This window comes from Phyllobates terribilis, unplaced genomic scaffold, assembly GCF_046119375.1.
Source record: "Phyllobates terribilis strain yellow unplaced genomic scaffold, ASM4611937v1 Scaffold_3__8_contigs__length_932513732, whole genome shotgun sequence".
Taxonomy (NCBI): domain Eukaryota; kingdom Metazoa; phylum Chordata; class Amphibia; order Anura; family Dendrobatidae; genus Phyllobates; species Phyllobates terribilis.
In genome coordinates this window covers 845,459,994-845,487,180 of record NW_027362763.1, presented here as the reverse complement: position 1 = coordinate 845,487,180, position 27,187 = coordinate 845,459,994, and the positions used below count along the sequence as shown (strand labels likewise).

Sequence of the window (27,187 nt, the reverse complement as noted above, 5' to 3'; positions counted from 1 at the left end):
TGGAGGAGTGGTGTCAGCAGTTGCACATAGGGACTGATGCCACTCCCGACCACCAGAAGCAAGGAGTTTACCGGGTAGTACAAGAGTTTAGCCAAGTATTCAGTAAGCATACATTACATTTTGGGATGATAAAAGGGGTACACCATCACATACCCACAGGAGATCATCCCCCGATTAAAGTGAGACATAGGCCCATCCCACCAAACCACTACCAGTATGCTAAAGAGATGCTGCAGGACATGAAGGAGGCCGGGGTTATAAGAGATAGCTGTAGTCCCTGGGCGGCCCCCTTAGTCTTAGTCAGAAAGAAGGATGGCACTATGAGGATGTGTGTGGATTACAGGGAGGTCAATAAGATCACTCACAAAGATGCTTACCCGTTACCCCGGATAGAGGAGTCTCTTGCTGCATTAAAGACTGCTAAGTATTTCTCCACATTAGATCTCACTAGTGGGTATTGGCAGGTCTCCGTTGCAGAAGAAGACCGGGAGAAAACAGCATTCACAACACCAATGGGCCTATGCGAATTCAATAGCATGCCATTTGGGTTATGCAATGCACCGGGGACGTTTCAGAGACTCATGGAGTGCGGCCTGGGACACCGGATTTTTGAGACGGTACTTTTATACCTAGATGAAGTCATAGTGTATTCCAAAACCTATGAAGAACATCTGGAACACCTGGTGGAGGTATTTACAGCTCTAACAAAGTATGGAATGAAGCTCAAACCATCTAAATGTTACCTGCTGAAGCCAAAAGTCCAATACCTAGGGCATGTGGTCAGCGCGGATGGCGTAGCACCAGATCCGGAAAAAGTGACAGCTATCCAGGACTGGCAGAGGCCGACCACCGTCAGAGAAGTACGTCAGTTCTTAGGTTTGGTTGGGTATTACAGAAGATTTATTAAGGGCTACACAAAGATGGCAGCGCCCCTACAAGATCTTCTAGTAGGCCAAGCTAAGAAGAGAAGGTCTGCAGAGCCGCCGTTGAAATGGGGAAAGAAACAAGAAGACTCCTTCCAACAAATGAAACAGGCCCTGACCGGTGAGGAAATCTTGGCGTACCCATATTATAACCTACCATTTGTCCTCTACACGGATGCAAGTAATGTAGGCCTGGGAGCAGTACTGTCCCAAATACAAGAAGGCAAGGAAAGAGTAATTGCCTATGACAGTAGATGACTTCGACCTACCGAGAGGAACCCGGAAAATTACAGTTCCTTTAAGTTGGAGTTCCTGGCCTTGGTCTGGGCAGTCACGGAGAGGTTCAAGCATTACTTAGCAGCTTCAAAATTTACCATCTTTACGGACAATAATCCGCTAACACTCTTGGATACTGCAAAGCTTGGTGCATTGGAGCAGCGCTGGATGGCCCGGCTATCGAACTACGACTTTACCATCAAGTACCGAACAGGCCGTGGAAATGCAAATGCTGATGCCCTCTCCAGAAACCCTCAAGTACATTTGCAAGGGCTTGAAGAAGAAACAGATGACTTGGAGGAAATAGAACTTCCAGCTTTCCATAAAAGTAGAAAATGGAAAATGACAGAAACCCATATCTACCAGAACCGTCAGGATGTTGCACTAAACCCGCTGCCTCATTATGGATGGAAAGAAACCCAAGACAGCGATCCGGCAGTGAGCCTAGTGAAGAGGCTGGTAACCCAACCGGATTCCAAAATTGAGAAGAATGCTCCCCCAGAGGCCCAATACCTGTGGAAAGAAAGAAGCAGGTTATTTATCTATAAACACCAATTGTGCAGACGGTATATCAATCCAAGGACACATGAAGTGGTATGGCAAGTTCTGATTCCAAAGAGAGACGTCCAAATGGTATTGGAAGCGTACCATAATGGAGCAGGACACTTTGGATGGAGAAAACTGGAAATACTGTTACGTGAGAGGTTTTATTGGATTAGCATGAGGTCTTCCATAGAAAAATGGTGTAAAAATTGTGGCCCATGCTCATTCAGAAGAGGAGATCTAACAACCAGAAAGCACCACTCCAGCCTATCATAACCAAACAGCCCTTGGAACTAGTAGCCTTGGATCATGTCAAACTCACACCCAGTAGATCAGGCTATACTTATGCTCTTATCATGGTGGACCACTATTCCAGATTCCTAGTAGTAGCTCCTGTGAAGGACTTGACAGCTCAGACAGGAGCAAGAGCCTTTCAAGCTTATTTCTGCAGGCCACATGGATATCCAGAACAAGTATTGACAGATCAGGGTCCTGCCTTTGAAGCGGAAATATTTCAAGAGTTCTGTAGCTTGTATGGATGCAAGAAAATTTGTACCACGCCTTACCATCCCCAAATTAACGGAATGTGCGAAAAAATGAATCACGTGGTAATAGAATTGCTGAAGACTCTACCCTTGGAAGACAGAAACAGATGGCCAGAGAAATTACCAGATCTTATTGACATCTATAACAACATCCCAGTAAGCTCAACTAATTGTACCCCGGCATACTTGATGAGAGCGAGACCAGGAAAATTGCCAGTGGACTTTGAAATGGGCATTGTAGTTCCTGAGGAAGACCCCCCAAGTGCAGATTGGGATACTAGAAGAACAGAACAATACAAGAAAATACAGGAGTGTGTTGAGAAAAGTCTAGCCAAATCCAGAGAAAGACAAGAAACCAATTTCAATAAAAACGCACAAGGAATCCCGTTAACCCCCGGAGAATTGGTTTTGAAAAGGAAAAAGAGACTTCATAAGCTAGATAATCAATGGGAAGAAGAACCATACACTGTATTTCCATCCAATTTTGACAACCAGAAAACCTGTCTAATAAGCAAGGATAACGGAAAAACAACAGCAACAGTGTCCCGAGACCACTTAAAGAAGTGTCCTCAACCCTTACAACAAAAAGAATATATCCCTTGTCCCATACCAGAAGAAGAGACGCCAAGGACAATTAAGACAATCTTAGGAGAGTTACCCGCAGATTGGCCCCAAATAGAAGGAGCATATTTAATTTCCATGTTGACATTCCCACAACCAGGAGAAGGATCAAGAGAAGAAGAACCACCCGCTGTAGCCGAGCAAGGGAATCCTGCACTCCGGCATACCTGTGCTACGTAGACCAACACATGAGTCAGTAAGTAGTGTTCGCTCCACACCAGGCTTACGCACCAGTGGGATACCAGTTTTACGGAGGTCATCACGTATTCATTTTGGACACCCACCACTCAGATACAGGGAGTAAACCATAACAAGTGGGAAATGTAAATAGGTTCAAATATGTAAATATGTAGTTAAAGTCAGTATATAGAAGGGTGACGAGTAGACCAAAACAGGTTACACCAGGTACACAATATAAAAAAAAGGGGTGAGTAGAGTTGGCGTAAGAAGCTGTCTAGGGAGAGCAAAATCTTGGCCAATAGGTGACCCCAGTGCCAAAGGGCCTACAGTGCTTATGACCAGGAGAGGCCCCTGCAGTACCTAGGACCTTTGCGCCGAGGCACACGTAGTAAATGTTTTGTTGTGTATTGTGAATTGTTAAGTCTATTTGAATCTTTAAGCCTAAAGAGACTTTACCTGTGTGGACGTCTGAAACTTTTTTGTTTGAAAATTTTTAAGAATGGACCGAAGCCACAGGACTGGTGGTAGAAAAAACACTTTCCCTTTAACAGCCTGCAGCAGATCGACTAGAGTTGTATGGACTGGTTATCCATTTTTCCCATTTTCCCTGGTTATTGCAAATTTTATTTTTGAGACTCTGTTCAAATTACAAATATAAATGTTAATGTTATGTTATCTTTGTTAAAAAAAAAAAATGTTTCAGTCCCGGGGGACTGAAGTTAACTAGGGGGGAATGTGGCACCCCTGCAGGGGATTACCACAGGATCCATAGGTGCAGGGAGAGATGTACACTTGGGCACACACAACACCTTCCACCCCAGGTCTGAGGGGAGGAGTCAGTTTCCAGGGAGACAGCAAAAGCCGCAGTTAATCTTATGAGGGATGAAGGAGGGGAGAGACAGAGAGCTGTTGGCTGAGGACCAGTTAAGCCCTGAACTAGGAAACTGTATGGAGTTGTGAAGCGCCCTAGAGAGAGGGATGGAGGCTAGAAGTAGAAAGAAAGAGATAAAACTATTATCCCTTTAGCTCACCCGGACACCGGAGTCCGAGATTGCTATTAATTCAGGAATAGCATAGAAAACCCGGACAGATCAGGAGGATCTACTCCCCCTGAAGAAGAAGGGGAAAGAGTTGCCAAACTTGACCAAGTATAGGACCAGGGGCCCAGAAAGAGAATTGGTAGCCCCAAGGAAAGGTCCTCATTGTCAGTTGTGGAGAAGGACCCCAAAGAAAGTGAAGGTGGCAGGTTCAGCTTAAGGCAGGACTGATCCCAAACAATGCACACATTGTTAGAGGAGGCCTCACAAATCTCCTGAGTGAATATCTCTACCTGCACCGAAAACCTGGTTACCCTCCTGAACTGTACCTGTTACCGGACATCAGTATAAGAAAGGTACTGAAACAAAGACTTAATGTGTGTGTGTGCCTACTTTGACATTACTGCCTATAGCGTTCGTACAAGCCGTATGCTGATCACCTCAGCAACCATACACAGCGCTGGTAACCGATTTTACCAGTTACCACAGGAGGCATCAGGACACAATACTCCCATCATCCTCACCCCCATCCCTTTACTGACGATCCAGGGCACGGAACCGGGAACCGACCAACGGTGATCCCCACAGAAGTAACCCATCCATCCCGGTATCCGAGTACCCCTACCCCTGTCGACCGATTCAGTTCCATAGACTTAAATAAAGTGGCCTAGAGCAGAAAGCTGTAATCTCTACAGTGGAAGGGGGTGGATTAGCCTCTTGTCTTTGGACTGCTAAGAAATTTGAGAAATTTGAGGTGGCATTGTCACCCATAGGACACTCTTTCCCTTCCAATAAGATGCAGGTTAATGGATATTTGCCACATACAAAAAGCTCCAGAGGCTGCCTAAGAAAATTTGTACTAATATTCTGTTGACCAAGCAGCCCCTATAGACAAGTACATACTACAAGGGCTTCCACTGTCTTATGTCTTTTGCTTAGTTATAGAAATAACTGCTTTCATATTTAGCTCTCATGACACCTCCGTCCCTGTGTTATTTAGTGCTGTGGGTTATGACTGGTGGGTTAAGGCAGCTGCAACAGGAGCCAAGAAAGGGGTTAATAGGGGTCTCTATGTTCCCTTCCCTCAATTTCTTCTGCTTCTGCCACCACCAAGAGCTACAGTGTTCAGGGGAATTTAGATTTGTGAGGTTGATGCTTGCCCGTGCCGAGAAAGGGCTGTATATTTGATATATAGTTATATATTAGGAGTCATTCCAACCTATCATTTTTGATGTATCCTCTGACGTGTACTCAGGTAAATACTGGGGGAGCATCTATGTCCTCCCCCTCATTCTCTCTACATGTCTAGCATTTACAAAATGTATGATTTCATATGATTTCATTATTGAAAACATATTTTAAACTTAAATAGATCGTTATATTTTGGAAGTAAAATATGGTGGTTCGCAATAAGTTAAAGTTAGTGGACATCTAAAAAAACTGTAATAAATTGATACCCAAAATATAATAGAGAATTGTACAAGTGCATACATTACATTTTCTCAAAACTGGAAAACTTCTGTAATGAACAAGAGAATAGTTGTTATAGTCAATACTGAAATGAAAACTGTGTGGAAATCTGATCAGTCTTTATAAAAGCATAAAATATATTCAGGTAACAATTAAATAATAGCAATGATAAAAATAAAATAAAATAATGTTTAAAAAAATAGGTATTTCCTACACATGCTTTCTTTTCTCTTTCCTACCATGAACCGACCACACAATATTGCATAGCATTGCTCCACATTTGTGCAAGGTATTTCTGTAAACTCAGTGACAGACTCTGAATCTTTATACAATATTCAGAACAATTCAATCTCGACCATATTTAGCTTGCTTTCCATTACTATGTTACCTCTTAACAAGTTGTAACATGATATTACATTATTCTTCATTTTCACAGTATTTTAATTCCTTTTCATCTTTGTACTGTCCAATTTGTATCCGTTAGACCATTTCTGTGAACAAAATATCATTGCTTGTTACCCTGATAACTATACTAATCTATATATTGAAATGTAAGGAACATATAAAAGAGTGGAAAACAAAGTCTTGCACAGAATAAATTAATACTTTCAGCTTAATATAGTTTGTTGTGGCTCTTTAATATAAGTTACTACAGAGGGAGAATTTCTTCATAAGCCCCATGCAGAGGGGAGAATTTTAAAACCAAGAGCCAATGAAAAAAATAATTATTTGCTTTTACTGTAGCTAAGAAAAACTGGATCCCATATTCTAGAGGTTGCCTTACAAATGATTTATAGAGGGTAATAATACATTGAGATCATGGGATTTTCCCTCTCTTTTTATACACCCTAAAATCTTGTTTGCTTTTGCAGCTGCTGCTTGACATTGAGTGCTGCTGCTCAGCTTACTTGTAACCAGTTACAATTTTTGTGTAAATGCTTTATTTGTTTTGGATTGAACATATAGAATTATGGACTCACCACTGAGATTATGTGCTGTTTACAATGGAAAATATAACCATAATAGCTAGAAACATTATTACCCCATGATGATGCGTTATTCCATATCATTGTATCATGTATGGAAATTAATATATAGAAGTCCTAACAATAATAAGTGAATATATTATCTGCTGATTTTGTTCCATTCATTTTCAATTTGCAGTAAATCAATAGCTTGGCTATAGCCATGAAAATCGAGAACTCTGCCCGTAAGTCAAGATTTCTTTAAAATATAATTTTACCATTTGAGAATTGATGTCAAGTGTCAAGGAAAAGAAAAGGTATAAAAAATAACACATCATGCATATTAATAATTAGAAATGGCTTAAAATTCTTTAATCAGGATGGCAATGATGCTAAAAAGAATCCCTACTGATGCCGAGTTCATGCTAAAATGCATTATAAATAAATAATTCTCCCTGTCACATAGGAGAAAATCATGTAGTGTAGAGGTGACTGAGGCACTTAAAAGACTGCATAAAATATTCCATTAGCATTATAGCACTGAGAACATTTCCTATTACTTCTCTAGTAATATAATCAAATCCTGTTACACAAAACCCACTGGTGACAATAAGGTCATTTAAGCTGCTGTTTTGCGAAAACATAATATTTTCTCTAAGGTAAATGTTAAAACCTAAAACCTAATATTTTATTACCAATGTGTTTATTTGACTTAAAAGACTTTTTATTCTCTTAGAATAACCTTTACTTCATATTCAAAAATAATTAAGTGATATACTCAAAATAATAATAAAAAAAACATTTAAACTAAGGAAATAATTACCAGCAAGCAAATAAATACAGTAAATACAAAGCTCATATTTTAGTTTAACACCTACACGGCTCCATTCAATGTGTAGCAGTTACTTCCGGGCACTCCAGATATCTTCCTATTTAAGAGAATAGGAGCTGATCTGCAGTTCTCGGCAGCGGCCTTTGCACTTTGAACAGAGCTGTCCTTTTGGTTATGTTCAATGTTTAGATCCGTTCACTGCTGTGTCACAGTTGACCCCTCACTTATCTGATAATATGACCTATCACAAGTATAGGTTATCAAAATTATATGCCTGGACGATCCCTTTACACCCTCTCTAAAATCAAATCAGAATTATCTTCCCTAGAGTTTCTTTTAGGATAGGAGATAACTGCTATGACTGCTACTTTTTGTCAGCCTTGAACCTATAAATGGCCTAATATTGAATAGGGGACTTCCAGCAAATAAACAAATGCAAGAAACAATGGAAGCAAAAAAAACAAAAGCATAATAGTAATCTTTATTAAAGTAAGTCAGAAACAATAAGATAAAACAATATAAAAATGGGAGTGTGGGACAAAAATACCCCACTAAATAATAGAAAATATACAGTATATACTAGACTTCAAAAAAGTTGATGTACAAAGGTACCATGGTAATTCCAACTACTACTTCTTATTATTTATTTCACGTCTCCTTCTAAGTGCCTTTGGTATTGAACCTGTGATTATTAAATGGATCTTGTCCATTGCATTGTGATATTACCACTTTATATTTGATTTTCGTCTGTCTCTTATAGGATATTTCCTCAGCATTGCTGCCACTTTTTTGGCATTATTTTATACAGCTACACTTTGTATATTTTGTAAATGTTACCTTTGCACATCAGCATCAGTCTTGCATATGCAGTGGGAAAATAAGTATTTGATACACTGCTGATTTTGCAAATTTTCCCACCTGCAAAGAATGGAGAGGTCTGTAATTTTTTATCGCAGGTACACTTCAACTGTGAGAGACAGAATCTAAAAATAAAAAACAGAAAATAACATTGAATGATTTTTACATAATTTGCATTTTTTTGCTTGAAATAAGTATTTGATACAATAGAAAAACAGAACTTAATATTTGGTACAGAAACCTTTCTTTGTAATTACAGAGGTCAGACGTTTCCTGTAGTTCTTGACCAAGTTTGCACACACTGCAGCAGAGATTTTGTCCCACTCCTCCATACAGATCTTCTCCAGATCTTTCAGATTTTGGGGCTGTTGTTGGGCAACATTGAGTTTCATCACCCTCCAAAGATTTTCTACTTGGTTCAGGTCTGGAGACTGACTAAGCCACTCCAGGACCTTAAAATGCTTCTTATGGAGCCACTCCTTAGTTGCTCTGGCTGTGTGTTTTGGGTCATTGTCTTCCTGGATGACCCAGGCACGACTCATCTTCAATGCTCTTACTGAGAGAAGGAGGTTGTTGGCCAAAATATTGCGATACATGACCCCATCCATCCTCTATTCAATATGGTGCAGTCATCCTGTCTCTTTTGCAGAAAAGCACACCCAAAGTATGATTTTCCCCCCACCATGCTTCACGGTTGGGATGGTGTTCTTGGGGCTGTACTCATCCTTATTTTTCCTCCAAACACGGCGAGTGGAGTTGAAACCAAAAAGTTGTATTTTGGTTTCATCTGACCACATGACCTTCTCCCATATGTCTCCTCTGGATTATCCAGATGGTCATTGGTGAACTTCAAAAGGGTCTGGACATATGCTGGCATGAGCAGGGGGACCTTGGGTGCCCTGCAGGATTTTAATCCGTAACAGTGTAGTGTGTTACTAATGGTAATATTTGAGACTGCGGTCCCAGTTCTCTTCATGTCCTTGACCAGCTCCTCTCGTGTAGTTCTGCACCGATTCCTGACCTTTCTCAGAATCATCTTTACCCCACAAGGTAAGATCTTGCATGGAACCCCAGACCGAGGAAGATTGACAGTCATCTTGTGCAACAGTTCAGTAACCGGCACTACTCACGCTGCTCATACCTTCCGAGTGAAGCTCCGGAAACAGAAACAGCTGGGACGGCTTCCGTCATCAGCAGGTGCAACACCTCCTCAGGTAAAGTTCATAGCATAGCAAGCAAATAGAAGTGCACGGTGTGGCACACTGCAGGGATAAAATCTTCTTTTATTCAGATAAGAGTAAAAAGCATGGGTGCGGGCGAGCAGGTCTCCAATCGGACTACGGCCATTTCACGTGGCAAGCACGCTTCTACAGGTCCAAGTGTGACACAACATAGGGGTGGGAACATATATAGGGAAGGCATCCACTCCTTAATAGCTACGTCAGCACATCATCATTAAAAACAACACAATTAAAAACATAACAATAACAACACAGGGTTACAGGAATACAGCTATATCTAGCTTCTCATTCAAATCTAGCGGTCCCTGTGCACCAGAACGCAAGATCCATTTAGCCTCTCTGCGGAGAAGGATTTTATTAAGATTACCTCCCTGGTTGGGTAACACAATCTTTTCCAAGCCCGCGAAATGCAGAGCTTCAGGGTTTACTTGATGCATGGTGCGAACATGCTCTATTAGTCTTCTTGAACCCTTCCCAGAATATATGAAGTTAAAGTGCTTTCTAAAGCAGATGAACAGTGGTCTAATAGTCTTGCCAATATAAACTTTCCCGCAAGGACAAAAAATAATATAGACTGTAAATTGCATTCTGCAAGTGACAAAATACTTCATAACATGTGTAATTCCACCAATATTAATAGGGTTAGAAATTAAATGGAAGTTGCAAAAGTTGCAACTACCACATTTGTGATTCCCATATGTGACAGAATATTCTGCACCGCCTCAGTGCTGAGGTGGTGCGGAATCCTAGTATACAGACTCTCTACATCGTCAGAGGCTAGATGGAAATCATTCTGCCATTCAAAGCCGTGGAGAGATTTCAAAAATTCCCCCATATCCTTAACGAGTGAAGGTACCCTTTTCAATATAGGTTGCAGAAGTCAATCGAAGTACTTTGAGAATGGTTCCATTAAGGAACAGATACCTGTTATAATGGGGCGACCAGGAGGTTTAGAAATAGATTTATGCACCTTGGGGATAAAATACCAGTGGACTTTAAGTGGAAACTCTGGGAATAATTGTTCTGCCTTCTTTTTTTATATCACCCCTCTGTCAAAATATTTATTTAATAAAGATCTCAACTTTAAATTTGTTGGCAGGATCACATGTTAGGGTTGTGTATGTGTTAACATCTGAAAGTTGACGTGAAACTTCTTCTATGTAGTATTGGCAGGTCAGGAGAACAATGTTGTATTGGCGGGTGAATAAAAGAATATTTTATCCCTGCAGTGTGCCACCCCATGCACTTCTATTTGCTTGCTATGCTATGACAGTCATCTTGTGTTTCTTCCATTTTCTAATAATTGCACCAACAGTTGTTGCCTCCTCTACAAACTGCTTGCCTACTGTCCTGTTGCCCATCCCAGCCTTGTGCAGGTCTACAATTTTGTCCCTGATATCCTAAGACAGCTCTTTGGTCTTGGACATGGTGGAGAGGTTGGAGTGTGATTGATTGTGTGGACAGGTGTCTTTTATACAGGTAACGAGTTCAAACAGGAGCAATTAATACAGGTAATGAGTGCAGAGTAGAAGGGCTTCTGAAAGAAAACCAACAGGTCTGTGAGAGCCAGAATTCTTGCTGGTTAGTAGGTTATCAAATACTTATTTCATGCAAAAAAATGCAAATTAATTATTTAAAAATCCTACAATGTGATTTTCTGTTTTTTATGTTTTGATTCTGTCTCTCACAGTTGAAGTGTACCTACGATAAAAATTACAGACCTCTCCATTCTTTGTAGGTGGGAAAACTTGCAAAGTCAGAAGTGTATCAAATACTTATTTTCCCCACTGTATATTTCCTACTATTTAGTTGTTCCCTAGGTGAGTAGGTGTTTTTTTTCTACGCTCACATTTTTATCTTGGTTTTATCTTATTGTTTCAGACTTACTTTAATAAAGGTTGCTGTTATGATTTTGGTCTTTTGCATCCGTTGCATTTTGGGATTTTTTTTTGCCAGCAATGTTAGCTCTGTTGGGGCAAATTTATTCATCACCTGGTCAGTCATACAGCCTCTCCTTTCTCACTGCCCAAAATAGATTTTATTTTGTTGTGTACGGACAACCCAAAAGATAAACAAAATTTATTAAGAGGTCTGGGATGGGATTTATTAAGAGGTCTGGGATGAAATACCAGTCTTGATAAATTTCTCCCATTGTTCTTTTTTAAGTAAGTTGTTTTCTATTTTAATAAAAAGAATAAAAGAGTTAAAGAATAACAAAATCTGGGTAAAAGTAATGGTAAGTAATAATATGAATTAAGGAGTAAATATCAAGATTCCCCTATTTTGATTCCAGTAGAAACCACTACATCTAACTGCCTGGGACACAACTGTGCAAAAAAATGACAAAAGATTTTGACCAGAAATATTAGTTTTATTTGACATTCTGAGCCATAGATTCTGACATCTTGGTCACAATCTGATTTCTACAGTCTATAAAAGTATGTACTATAGCATGTTGTCATATAATGAATAGCTGTGAAGAATAAGATGAATTTTATATGAATTGTACCCAGAGTTCGACAATGCTGTAAATGCCACAATGTGCATGCTCCTGGATTATTAATTGAATCAGCTTCTCTTTAACAAATATGTCATACTGAGATTCAAATTCCTATTTCAAAAAGGGAAGTATCCCCACCCCTTACAACGAAGGACATGGGACCAACCAAGTCCCCCATAACTGTGGCATGGATGGCCTCTGTGGTATATTTACTCTTAGGATCTAGACTAGAACACACATCTCAGCAGGTTGTTCAACAAACACATTTTAAAGGATTTAAAATATATTGTACAAGTTAAACTGATCAAGGACAATAATCTCTGTTATGTCAGCCATAAAAACATTTTCTGACGGGAATATATTCACTGTGTTTTACTTTAATTCAGGTGTGTGATGTGGTATCACACAGATCAATGCACCTAGTATGCGATTATAATATGTATCAAAAGCGGAATTTAAACAAATAGATTTATTTTTATGGTTCTATAATTTTAAAAAAAGTAAAACAGCAAAGGAAATAAACTCTCATGTTTTACAAACCATGTTTTAAGGCACTTTAATGGGCCAGACATTGATTTCTTTGGTTACTACTTAAAGGTGGCATTAGAAATAAAGTTTTCTTTTGTCTAAAATAGAGTTAATTTGCATACCTACCTAACATCGAAATTACCTTGGAGGGTTCAACCATAACTCCCAAGCAGCAAGCCGGCTGCCTTGGGGTCATATTCGACACTAACCTTTCCTTTACTCCCTATATCCGATCACTCACTCGCTCTTGTCACCTGCATCTTAAAAATATCTCCAGAATCCGACCTTTTCTCACCTTTGAAACTGCTAAAACTCTTACTGTCGCTCTTATTCACTCTCGTCTAGACGACTGCAACTCTCTTCTGATTGGTCTCCCTCTAACCAAACTCTCTCCTCTCCAAACTGCCCTGAATGCGGCAGCTAGGGTTGTATTTCTGTCTAGCCACTTCACCAATGCCTCTACCTTGTGCCAGTCATTACACTGGTTGCCCATTCGCTACAGGGTCCAATATAAACTCATCGCTCTCACCCACAAAGCTCTCCACAGTTCTGCACCGCCTTTTATCTCCTCTCTCATCTCTGTCTATCGCCTTATACGGGCCCTCCGTTCTACAAATGGCCTAAGAATAACATCCCCCATAATACAAACCTCGCACCTCCATCTTCTCTCGTGCTGCGCCAGCTCTCTGGAAAGCACTACCCCAGACGATCCGACCGATGGTTAGCCCCCATGTCTTCAAGCACGCTTTAAAAAACCCATGTCTTTAAACAAGCCTACCACCTCCACTACTCAGTAAACTAATTTTCCATTGTACCCTCCTTCTAAATATTATTCAGAATCTGCACCCTACTAGTCATCTGTCTCCACACCCTCCATGCACACGATAACTGCACTCGATACTTGAGTATTGCACTTAAACATACTGGCAGATGACCGGATCATGCATCTTTAAATGGAAATCCCTATTTATTATAATTGCTAGACCTGAAATAGCAAACACTTTTCACCTATTGTGTCCCCCCATTTCCTCATAGAACGTAAGCTTGTGAGCAGGGACCTCACTCCTAATGTAACTGTTTAAACTGTCTTAAATTGTATTGAATTTATTGCCTGTACATGTCCCCGCTTAATTGTAAAGTGCTGCGGAATATGTTGGCGCTATATAAATAAAAATTATTATTATTATTATTAATTTTTCCAAAAGTACATTGCCTATAAGACTACCCAAACCAGCTGGAACTTTGCAATGAGAACCACTACCTCCAACACCACCATTTGCATCACACTCAGTCAATCAGAACCCTACTTTTTACTGCTGAGAGGCAAGAAGCAGAGGTTTACAGATAAGCGTATCTTTTTTGGCTGATACCATTCTTGGGTCAAGCTGATATTCCTATCCTTATTGAGTTAGGTATCGATTACAGTGAAACCATCAATAAATAATATTATAAAGACACTTTTCTTTCTTCTAAAAATGAACTAATTTGCAAACTTCAAAGTAAAATACCAATGCCAAGAAAGTAAAATGCATGACAATGGGACTTCCCTTAGATACGTTCATGTGTGCCCTTCTCCTTTTGATTACATACATGTACGTTCAAATTTAAATAATAGAAAAAAATGGATGCCTTCCTCAAATTTAGTCACACCTGTTCATGGGTTGTGTCTGGTTTCACAGCTCTATTGAAGTGAATGATTTTCAGTATAACAAGTAACCCTTCAACAGGTGTGGTGCAGTTTTTGGAACCCTGGACAACCTTTTTAGAATGAATGCCTAACCTTTTTACCTTAAATTGTAGCTAGAATATATATAGGAGTTTGTACAAATGAAGACAGAATGCTAAATAACTTATTACTTGTAGCACTATTTTTCATCCCACAAAAAAAGATAATTCTTAAATGTAAACAGATTCCACAGAATATGCAAATATATATCGTATAACGTATAGCTGTGACTAGAGATGACTAGAGATGAGTGGATCTGGCAACATTTGAATTTGCTTGTTCGTGTGGATTCTACTGGGAAATTCAATTTCCAGTGAAGTTATTCTACATGAATTTAATATCCCTTATTATTCAGACCCCAGAGCATAATAAACGTAAGATGTAAAAAAAAAAATAAATAATTATACTCACCTCAACGCTCACCTTTCCAGCCTGATGTTCATTCTGGGCCAGGGCTTCCAGTCGTGAGCAGGCCGCCGAGCATGAACAGTGAACTCTAAGGCCTGGTTGCAGCTGGAAGCCTCAGCTTAGAGTGACCTCTGGGCCAGAGATGTGTTGGGATGGAGGCATGGAGGACCAGAATGTGGGCAGGTAGCAGTAGCGGCAGCCGAAGAAGTAAAACATGAAAAAGAAAAAAAAAAACATACTCACCCCACTGCTAACCTTTCAGGCTAACCCTTCTGCTTCCTGCCCATTGTATGGTCCCCCACAGCTTCATTGTTTTGCATTTCTGGCCTAGTGTTCACTACAGGCTGGGGATTCCAGCCATGAATAGGAACTGGAGCATGTAGAGAACCATGGGACTAGCTTACTGCCAGAAGCCCCAGCCTAGAGTGAACACCAGGTGATATGACAGAGGAGCAGAGGACCGGACAGTAGGAAGAAAGCAACAGGAGCAGTTGGACAGGTGTGCAATGAGCTCTGTTCTTTTTCTCTTTGCCAGCCACCTGCTGTTTAGCAAGATGACGGTTGTAGCTGGCTGCCATTTTAATGAATTTCGCGCTTAGTGAATTACAAAAAAATTTCATAATATTCAGCATGCAGATTTTTGTTTAATTTCAATAAGATTCTATTGCGCTTGAATAAATTCTCCCATTTCTATTTATGACCTAAAATACAGTTATGCCATGTATCCAGGAGAAACAACTAATTCCAGTGTAATTTATTCTTGCTTTGTTGATCCAGAGGAAGGTAAAGTAACAAAAAGCTGATAAAGTAGTAGATATAGTTTTGACCCTATTGGTTTTGGAATTTTAGGGTAAATAAGATATTTTGTTTGTATTTTTTCCATTTTTGGCACTTTTGCTATTCATATATTTCAGTGCAGGTCATATATTTTATATATCAGGCAAAGAATCACACACACAACAAATTAATGAAGCAGTACAACGAGGTAGATGACAAATCATTTTATTCACATTTCTTGTAGTCATTCATATCTTTTGAGTTTACAAATCATATAGAATGGACCAGCAGTTCATTGAGAGTGCGAAGCCTTGAGAAGTTATAGCCTACAGCTTTTTGGTAAGAAGGATGATGCTGATTGCCCTCACACAGGCCTTTAAGCCAATTTAGTAAAATGTCATTCAATTTTATGTCAACATTATGTTGACATTTATTACAGCAATGTATTTCAGTTTTTGATTGACTTATTTAAATAGATGCAACCGAGTGGACAAATGTGCAACAAATCCCAATAGGACAGACAGAATTTATGTGTTTCTAGAAATTAAATCCTAAATATGAATTAAATCAATTTTAAAAGTCCTTTCTCAAGAAATGTATATTGATTTGTAAATGAAACTTAAAAAGGTTGTCCATGTGCACTGCCACTCCATATGTTTTATTGGACTGCCAAAAATTAGCAAATAGAGCTCTCTGCTATTTCAGGAACGAGCATAATTACAAATTTATTCCAAGAGGGCACATAGAATAGTAATGTTCATGGGGGGTCCCCATGGCACTAATTCCAGTGTTCACACATTTCTTAAGTATTTTTTGTCCAGATGATATTTTGGAATTTTGGGACATCTTCTTAATTGGTTGTTCATGCAATGCATTAGTGTGCTGTGTCCTGCATAGCAAAAGGCTCTCTACAGTTGGATAAATACTTTCTACCCTAAACTAAGTGGGATCTAATTCTCTAGAAAGTAGCACAACTATTTTGGCATCTTTAGGTTATAATCGCACCACAATCGGATGTCACCCAAGGGCAGTCCGGTGTTTTCCACTGGCTCATTGGCTTGCATAGCCAAGTTTAATCCGAATATTGGATGCAAATCGTACATGCTGCAACTTTTTTTTTGGACAGACTCAGTCCAAGGAAAAAATCCAACATGTTCATGGAAAGACAGAATAACTTTGGTCCAGGTGCGATCCGATGTTTTGTTGGATCACAGTCGGACCGAAAATATGGTCGTTTGCATGAGCCGTAATATTGTCCTGGACCCACTTCAGTTAGCATTATGATGGTCTCTAACCATCAATTATATTTCCATCCACTGGACAATATACATTTTTAATTAAAAGTGGAAGGACCATTGAACCTTCGGGTTTTGCCTTATTTATAAAATATTCTAATGCTTACAGCAATTTTATTTTTCCATATCTACAGTAAGTTTTTCTGAGTTTAGGTGCAATTGTACATACAACTAATATGAAAGTTTACAACATGTAAAAAATGAAAGCGTCCTATTTACAGCATTTATTGGATAAAAAAGTACCAAACCTCAATCGTATAGCAGTGACAGTCATTTTGTTGGTTGGATCCCAAAGAGTATGTATAAAAAAAAAATCCTTAAAAGAATCCTAATTCACACTGTCTTGGTGATTCTAGACATATATTAGACTTGACGTGCCTCTGGTACTGAAATATTGCATAAGCTAATAAAATGGCCAACAATTACTATGTGCACTTGATTAGTGGTACTCTATGTATTACACATCATCGATAATGGTGCGTCTTTTGCAAAATAGTTTGACATTCCCATAACTCACAAAAGGTAATGCCATGTTAATTTACCCCAAATATTGATTTATCTACAATGAAACACCATACTAGTATCCATACCCATACAATCCACATTAGAACAGAGCATATGGTTTCCATGTGAGGATTTTGCCATTGTCTGCTGTCGATGATGATGCACACGTCAATGAAAGAACACTATTCTGAGACTGCGATTTCATTTAAAATCGCATCGGACTACTTTTTACATCACGGCCCAATTCAAAGCTAAGAAAAAAAAAAGTCATGCGCACATTAGGATAATGAACAAAATCCCACCATGCAGTCCCATTGATCATGAACAGAGCTAGCTCTACACAATCAATAAGTTATTTTCTTTTTCTTGTTTCAGTAAAAGCATTTTTTCTGCCGATCCATCTTCTTTCTGGAAGACAGAAAAGAAAAAGAAAATGCATGTGGGAGTTACATATTAATAATAGAACAATCACATAGCAATTGTTACATTCACATTCCACTATGATTAACCGAATACAATATCACTTCCATTGTTACAGTTGTATTACACCATGGTTTACTTTTAGAAAAAACTCCAGTCATTCCACAATTTGCATTGATGAAATTCTTGAAGAACACTGTTGAACGGCTTCAAAACTGAAGAATGGCAATCCCTAGTGTGGTTTTCTTTTTTTTTTTTCTTTGAAGGGTCCCCTGAAAAACACTGATCACAGGTTGTCCTGCTGATGAGACTTCCGGCAATCAGCTGTAATCTGTGGTTGAATGTGACAAAAAGTGTCCTTTTTACTGCAGCACCACCACAGGAGACATGAAGTATTACAAGTTTTCTGTTTAAATTACTTGGGTCTTCCAGATAGAGACACTTTTTTTTTGCTACTTTCTACTTTTCATGATTAATGGTCCTCGGTAAGGGACTCCCCTCTATTTGCTTTATAATGCGCTATTGCGGTTTTTAACAAAAGGGTTTCTTAAACCAATCGCTCTGATGTGCAGCCACTGATTGGATGCAGTGGTCACTTGACACTCCCAGCTGGAAGAGGAATCAAGGAAACCGACAGCAGCACAGTGGAGTGGCGGGGGTCAGGCAGATTACTGTTTTTGTACGTTAGCTCCATCATGGCACCATTTATAAACCATGTTGAAGTAAAGGGGTGGTGGTTGATTAAAAATAAAAATTTTAAATACCCTATTAGGGTATATCCACACATTGAGGATTTGCATCAGATTTTTCTGCAGCAAAAAGCAGAGGGTTGGTAGAACAAATGCTACTTACGGCTATTTTCTCATGTAGCATTTTTTTCTGCCGCCAAAACCTGCTTTCTTGGCAGTAAATATTGCAGCATTTTTGCAGAATATTTTAACAGGGTGTTTTGATGATACATGTGTGATTTTGTCTGCAACACATGTTTAATAAAGTTCATTTTATTCACTAAAAACACAACAAAAATGTTGCAAAAATGCAGCAAAACCTTTTTGCTGAGTTTTTTGCAGCGCCTTTGAAATTTCTTTTTTTTTTGCTTTCTATAAGTTAAAATGTTGCAAAAATGTTAAAAGAATTGACATGCTGAAGATTTAAAAAATGCTGCAGTTCCCAAATTCAATAGCCTTTTTCTAAGTTATAGTAACAACCCCCCCAAAAAATGAAGAGAACCATAATATATTAAAAAGCACAATAACCTTTATTAAATATATTAACATATACAATCAAAAATTAAAATGGATGCCTCCATGGATGTGCCATTTCTGGGGCGACTGAGGGCTGGTCTTATTAGGCTGGGAAGGATCCAATATCCATGGCCCTTCCCAGCATATTAATATCAGGTTCACCCTTTTATAATAACCAGCAAAATCAAAGCAGACAGCTGCAGGCTGATGTTAATAGGCTGCGAAGGTCAATGGATACTGGCCACTTCCCAGCATAATAAAACCAGCTCACAGCTGTCTGCTTTCTCTTGGCTGGTTATTAAAAATAGGGGGGACCCCAAGTCTGTTTTTTTCATTTATTAACAAGTTCTGTAAAATACACATGCAAGGCACTGCCCAACTCCTCCACTTGGACCTCCGCCTCCTGGTTTAAGATTATCTTTTTTTTTTTTGTCTATGTTATTTTAAGTAATTTTCATAAACACATGATTGCAGGGCATTTGTCCTGCTCTTACCCTCATTTTTCTTTCTTTTGCAGCCCCCAAGCCCTTACTACGACCATTTTATAGCCATTTTACAGCATCATAGTTCAGGTCCTCATTGACTTATATTGGGTTCGGGTCTAAGGCCAAGTTCAGGTACCCAATCTGAACTTTAGACTAAAGTCTCAAGAACCCGCCGAACCCGAACTTCCACGGGTCCACTCATTCCTATTTATGAATCTTGGAAAATGGTGACACAAGCAAATTTTTTTTTCCGAATTTCAAAAATTTTTTTTCCCCACTACAAGCAAAAAACCCCAGAAAATATGCATGTTTGGTATTACTGTGATCATACTGACCTGGAGAATCATTTTTACAGTATAATGAACATTGCAAAAAACAAAATCCCAAAAATTGTGGAATTGTGCATTTTTTTTGCAATTTGAAGGTATTTTCTGTTTTCCAGTACATCACATGATAAATAGATGGTGTCATTCAAAATGACAACTCTTTCTGCAAAAAAACAAGTCCTCAAACAGCTATGTCAATGGAGAAAATATATGTTACTTCTCTTGGAAGCAGGGGAGAAAAAAAGTGTAAAAATTGAAAACTGCATTGTCTTTAAGAGTTAAAGGTAGTGATGAGTGAACACTAAAATGCTTGGGTGCTTGTTGCTCGAGAAAATTGGAATGCTCGGGTACTCGACCCGAGCGACGAGCCCAATGTAAATCTATGGGAAACTCGAGCATTTTTCCGGTGCCCACCTTCCCCCCTGGAGATCTGCAGGGGGCCTAAAAATTGCCCAAATCAATGGTAACAGTGCTCAAATGACATGGGAACAGCATGGGGAAGACCCCAGGAAGCATCTCTGACTCCCAGGTCACTGCTGTGAACAATGTTGTCAGAGTATTACGCCACTTTTACAGGTTCAAAATAAAACATACAAAACAAAAACCAAAATGGATTTTCCTATGAAAAATGTTAAGGAACATCCTTTCCAGGGTAATGACTTGTATATAAAGCTAAATAAGTAACCAAAAACAAAAATGGTCCTCCACACCTAGGGGCTATGTTGACATGTAGCATTTTTGATGCGGTTTTGCACTTTTGCATTTCTATCAACGGTGAAAAATATATTTACCAGTAAATGTCATTTTAACATTTTACTATGTTATCTGGCCATGTGGTGTGTAAGACATGATCAGACACATCGTGTTTCAGTTGGCTAATCTTTGTTGTTCCCATTATTAAGGAGCGGGTCTCCTATAGTGTTATAGCTTATGCAGTGACTGCAAGGGCTGCCCAAAATGTAGAAAAACCCCAATACCTCTTTGAAGAGACATAGAGGGTGTGATTTAAAAAAATAATTTCCCATTATTAAGGAGCGGGTCTCCTATACGGTTATTGTGTATGCAGTGACTGAAAGGGCTGCCCAAATTTTGGAAAAACCCCAATACCAATTTGAAGAGACATAGAGCAGGGCCTCAGTAACAAAATGTTCCCATTATAAAGGAGTGGGTCTGCTATACTGTTATTGCAAATACAGTGACAGCAACAGCTGCCTAAATTTAGGAAAAACCCCAAGACCAATTTAAAGATACATAGAGGAGGGCCTCAGTAAGAAAATATTCCCATTATAAAGGAGCGGTTATGCTATACAGTTATTGCATATGCAGTGACTAGAATGACTGCCTAAATTTTTGACGCATCCCAATACCTCTTTGAAGAGACGTAGAGGAGACCCCCATTATAAAGGAGCAGGTCTCCTATACTGTTCTTGCATATACAGTGACTGCAGGGCTGGCAAAAATTTGGACGCACTCCAATGCCCCTTAGAAGAGAATTAGATGAGGGCCTCATTAAAAAAATGTTCCCATTATAAAGTGCATGGGCAGAAAAACATTTACCCCTGGGGGGTATACATGAACATACTGTATAACAAACATTTCCTACGGGCATCATAAACACCCTTAAAAAAAATTATGTGGGTGTTGCATCACAGTCACCCAGTGATATGGTGGTGGAGGACGATGATGAGGAGAAGGAAGAGGACAACAGAAAATAGACAAAATCAGGAAGCGTATAATTCCCCCGGCAGCACTAAAAACCTGCTCTGACAAAATGCTAGCAGAAGGGTAGGCCAGGACCTCCAAGGCGTAGAGAGCCAGTTCATGCCACATGTCCAGCTTGGACACCCAATAATTATAAGGCAAGAGGAATCACGGAGGACGTTGGTACAGTCAATAAGGTGCACCTTCAGCATCTTCGTAAAATTATCCTTCCTTGTGAGAGTACCCCATGCATCAGGGCCTGTGCAATGGGAGGGTCTGAGAAAACTCTCCCAGACCTTTCACGGTGTTCCCTTGCCTCTGCTGGATCATATTTGTGTCTCTCTTGCCTGTACTCCTTGGTTGTCCAACGAACTGTGACCTCTGCCGCCAGCGTTTTCAGATGGTAATTTTTTTAATAATTACGCACCAAGGGCCTTCTGGTACTTCCCCATTTTACTATATCTGTCCGCCGCGGGAATGAGAGATAGAAAGCTCTCCATGTAGCGTGGGTCTAGAAGTGTCACCAACCAGTAATGACTGCCACCCAAAATTTGGAGAACACGAGGGTCACGGGAAAGGCAGCGTAACATAAACTATGCCATGCGTGCCAAACTGCTAACAGGCAAGATTTCCGTGTCCTCACTAAGAGGACGACTGACCATGCTCTCCTCCTGATCCTCCTCCTCCCTCTCTTCAGGCCATCCACGCTGAACAGACGGTATGACAGTTGTGTGGGTTGGTTGTGACCTTCTATAGCGCAGGAAACTAGCTCCTGCTCATCCTTCTCCTCCTGCTCTTCCTCACTGTCACCCAATCCACTTTGGGATGAGATGAAGCTGGGCTGTGTGTAATCATCCTGTATAGTTCCTTGCTCCATCTCATCGTGCTCTGCCTCCAATGCCCCCTCTTTAATTCTGAGCAGCGATCATTTCAGAAGACAGAGAAGCGAGATGGTGATGCTAATTATGGTGCCATCATCGCTCACCATCTTGTTGGAGTCCTCAAAGTTTTGGAGGATGACACAGATGTCTGACATCCATGCCCACTCCTGAGGTCTTATGTGCCGAAGCTGACCTGAATACCGACGGACGTTTTGAAGCTTGTACTCAACAATTGCCCTGTACTGCTCACAAATCCTTCCCAACATATGCAACGTTGAGTTCCAATACATGGGAACATCGCACACCAGTCGGAAGCTGCAAATGGCGGTGGAAGCTGTAGCTAACTTTCTAAAATGGGCACACACGCGGCATACTTTGACAATCAGATCCAGGTAGGTTTTGAGAAACCGCTGAACCACTAGATTGAGCACAAGGCAGGGTACGTGTGTGAGCTCACCTCGCTTCAGAGTGGCCACCAGGTTCCGGCTACTGTAACAAACGACCATGCCTGGCGTTATGTTCAGCGGTGACAGCCACAGATTTGCCTGCTCTTTTAGAGCTGTCAACAACTCTTCAGCGGTGTGCGGTTTGTCACCTAAGCATATTAGCTTCAGCACAGCCTGTTGCCGCTTGGCCGAGGCAGTGCTGCAATGCTTCCAGCTTCCGACTGATGTGGTCATTTCAGAGATGGAGGCTGAAGAGGAGGAGGAGGTGCAGGAGCTGTAGAATGTTGGGGCAACCCTGATTGACACAGGGCCCGCAATCCTCGGTGTCGGGAGGACGCGTTCCATCTCAAGATCCGACTGGGTCCCTGCTTCCACTATATTAACCCAGTGTGCCATTAGCGAGATGTATCGTCTCTGCCCACAAGCACTTGTCTACGTGTTCGTGGTTAGGTGGGCCTTCCCAGTATCTGCGCTGTTGAGGGCATGGCTAATGTTCTGGGACACATGCTTGTGTAATGTGGGGACTGCACACAGGGAAAAATAGTGGCTGCTGGGAACCGAGTACCGAGAGATGGCCGGCGCCATCAGGTTGTGGAAAGCTTCCGTCTCCACAAGCCTAAAATATAACATTTTGAGGGCAAGCATTTGCGAAATGTGTGAGTTTAGCAATGTGGCCTGTGGAGCGTTAGCTGCATATTTGCGCTCGTGTTCCAAGGACTGGTGTAGGGACAACTGAACGTTGCGCTGGGACAAGGACGTGGACATGGTTGCTGATGGTGGTAGTTGCAAGTGCGCAATGGCAGTTGCTGGCCGGGAGGCACATTTGCATGTGCCGGCCGGGAGGCATCTTTGCATGTGCCATGGATATTGGTTTGGCGTGCACGCACAACAGTGGAACAAGCAGTGGGGTCACCCACAGATACTGTTTCTGGACCCTTGCATTCGGCCCACCTAGTCAGGTGCTTTTCTGTCATGTGCCTGAGCATGCTGGTGGTGGTCAAGCTGCTTGTTTTGCTACCCTGCTGATGCTGGTCTGGCACATGTTGCAAATGGCGCTTTCGGGTTATCTGCAGAGTCTTTAAAAAACAACGAGTCTCAGGAAGTCCTCACAGTTGAACTGGCAACTTCCGTCGTGTTGGTGTCCCGGGGAACGGTTGCCTGCCTTGTATCTGTGGCCAGCACACTGGTTGTTCCTGCTTATTGTGGTGCTATGCCTCCCTCCCCCTGTGAGCTGCTGTCCTTGCTCTGCATGTCACCTTGCCAGGTTGGGTCAGTGACTTCATCATCCACCACCTCGTCTTCCACTTCCGCACCCTGGTCCTCCTCCAGACTTTCTGGCAACTGTGTCTCATCATCATCCACCTCTTGTGACAGTAATTAGACTTTCCCACCGTTACCTTCATGTGACAGTGGCTGCTCAAATATTTGGGCATTGCTACATGCGATCTCTTCTTGCCCCGCTTGAAGCTGGCCGGGCGAGAGGCCAGAATCTATAAATGGAAAACAGCTCTCCGGAGTGTCCAAGTGTGGGATCAGTTGTCTCCGGGCCCTAGGCATGGTGAAAGGAAGGAGGATCAGGGTGACGAACATGCGGTCCATACTCACGGCTACTGAGACTTGACCGTGTGGAAGACAGGGTGGTGGTGGTGGTGGTGACAAAGTGACAGGAAGCATTATCTGCTTTCCAACCATCAACCTTTTGACACTGCTCTGGGTTCAATAGTGGTATGCTGCAGTCCCCTAGTAATTGGGACTGGAAGGTCCGTCGACAAGATGTGGGTGCTTGTTGAGGCACAATTTCAGCTTGCCCACGGCCTTGGCCTCGGCATGCACCATCATCATCACGTCCTCTTCCCCGTCCCTTGCCATGTGCCTTATCCATTTTAAATGGAGGATAATATTTTGCACGGTCCCTATAAATGGCTAGATTTGTACCACAGTTATATGTGATACGTCTGACGGACGCCCACGGTTTTAAATACCAGCTTTGTAGTTTCCTATTATTGGCAGAGACCATGTGTGAATAGCTTCACCAACACATTGCTGCCTAACTGTTAAAGTAGGATAATATTTTGCACAAACCCTACAAATGGCTGGATTTGTACCGCAGTTATATGGGATCACGTCTGATGATGGAAAAGATCTGGCTGTATTCTGCAGTGCTAACAAGCAAATGGAGCAGTAAAAAGTTGTACACTATTACTTTTTTAGAAAATAATCAGAATTAAGAGCAAAAAAAAAGATCTGATATTTAGTCCAATGGCTATCTGTAAAAGGCAGCAGCAGCAGACAGAACGTGAAATGGACACTATTGTGCTGTATAGTGTTCACAAATTTCTCTGCCTGCCTAACTCCTGCTATCACCACTGAATATATGCAGCTGGATTAGTCCTCATAGGGACTGTTAGTTCAGATGGATATGTATCCTGGTGTGGAATACCTATACCTAACTATTACACTGCCAATTCTGTCCCTCACACAGCAGCACCTCTCCCTACTCTGCCTATCTGAAGGTTAGACTGTGATGAGCATAGCGTCACCAGGTCTTACACAGACCTGATGACGCTGTGCAGCCAGCCAATCACTGTAATGCCCACAACCAAGATGGCTACGGCATTACAGTGAGTGGCAGACAATCCCTGCATGTTCATTGGCTCTGTAAAGAGCACCAAACATGCAGGGCGGGGACCTGAGCTCCCGCCCAAGCATCCAGGAAGTACTCACCAAGCATCGAGCATCTCGAGCAGTGAGATGCTCGGGCGAGTACTGAGTAGTGACGAGCACACTCGCTCATCACTAGTTAAAGGGAATGTGTGATCAGAAAAAGACCTATTACTTAAATCGGGTTTTTATGATATATCTATTTTCAAGATTTTTTTAATAATGGGCACTAGGTCTAACATTCTTGATGAGCATTGAAGACTTTTCAGCAATTTCATTATCATCACAGAGGATTACAATGAAAGTTAACATCTCTGTATATAGTAGATAAGACATGATCCACAACTCACAATAGGCGATTCTTACAGCTCACATACTTTCTTCACATTGACTTTCGCCCTTATGGAAGTATGCATACGGTATTAAATATTCTATTGCATTTCATTATATTAAGAGTCAGTCTGTTGCTGCAAATGTACAGGTGCAGGACGTAGGAGTTTAATATTAGACCTAGTAGCCATTAAAACAAGATTTAAATAATAGGTCATTTTATAATCACGCATTCCCTTTCAGGATAAAAAAAAATCACATTACAACTACCATTCTTGTACCATGAAGTAGTGGAGGTGGGGGTTACACAGACTAGCTGGACTAGCTTGCATGCGACACCTAGTCCTGCAGTATTAATCTCCTGCTGATAAAACATAGTTTATATTGAATCTATAGTCATGGCCAAAAGTATTGAGAATGAGACAAATAGTAATTTTTCCAAAGTTTACTGCTTCATTTTTTGTAATGGCAATTTGCATATACTCCTGAATGTCAAAGAGTGATCAGCTTAACAGCAATTACTGTACTTGCAAAGTCAATATTTGCCCAGAAAATGAACTTTAACCCCCAAAACACATTTCAACATCATTGCAGTCCTGCCTTAAAAGGAGCAGCTAACATCGTTTTAGTGATTGATCCATTAACACAGGTGTGGGTGTTGATGAGGACAGGGCTGGTGATCAATCAGTCATGATTACGTAAGAATGACATCACTGGACACTTTAAAAGGAGGCTGGTTCTTGGTATCATTGTTTCTCTTCAGTTAACCATGGTTATCTCTAAAGAAACACGTGCAGCCATCATTGCACTGCACAAAAATGGCCTAACAGGGAAGAGTATCGGAGCTACAAAGATTGCACCTCAGTCAACAATCTATCGCATCATCAAGAACTTCAAGGAGAGAGCTTCCATTGTTGTCAAAAAGGCTCCAGGGCGCCCAAGAAAGACCAGCAAGTGCCAGGACCGTATCTTAAAACTGTTTCAGCTGCGGGATCGGACTACCAGCAGTGCCGAGCTTGCTCAGGAATGGCAGCAGGCTGGTGTGAGTGCTTCTGCACGCACTGTGAGGCGGAGACTCTTTGAGCAAGGGCTGGTTTCAAGGAGGGCAGAAAAGAAGCCACTTCTCTCCAGAAAAAACATCAGGGACCGACTGATATTCTGCAAAAGGTACAAGGAGTGGACTGCTGAGGACTGGGGCAAAGTCATTTTCTCTGATGAATCCCCTTTTCGATTGTTTGGGACATCTGGAAAACAGCTTATTCGGAGAAGAAGAGGTGAGCGCTACAACCAGTCTTGTCTCATGCCAACTGTAAAGCATCCTGAAACCATTCATGTGTGGGGTTGCTTCTCAGCCAAGGGAATCGGCTCACTCACAGTCTTGTCTAAAAACACAGCCATGAATAAAGAATGGTACCAGAATGTCCTCCAAGAGCAACTTCTCCCAACCGTCCAAGAGCAGTTTGG

The 27,187-nt window shown here is 41.0% G+C and overlaps 1 protein-coding gene across 3 annotated transcripts in view; it reads right to left on the bottom strand.

Annotated features, from left to right (window-relative positions):
• SYNDIG1 (synapse differentiation inducing 1) overlaps positions 1-27,187 on the bottom strand; it is a 457,525-nt gene that overhangs the window by 29,005 nt on the left and 401,333 nt on the right. Inside the window, exon 4 of one of the 3 annotated variants that reach the window (XM_073672510.1) lies at positions 17,532-17,637. The exons of the other annotated variants lie outside the window; for them this stretch is intronic. Coding sequence (XP_073528611.1) covers positions 17,566-17,637 — 72 coding nt within the window. The 3' untranslated portion in view covers positions 17,532-17,565. Of the gene's footprint in view, positions 1-17,531; positions 17,638-27,187 lie in introns of those variants that run through there. 3 annotated transcript variants of the gene reach the window in all.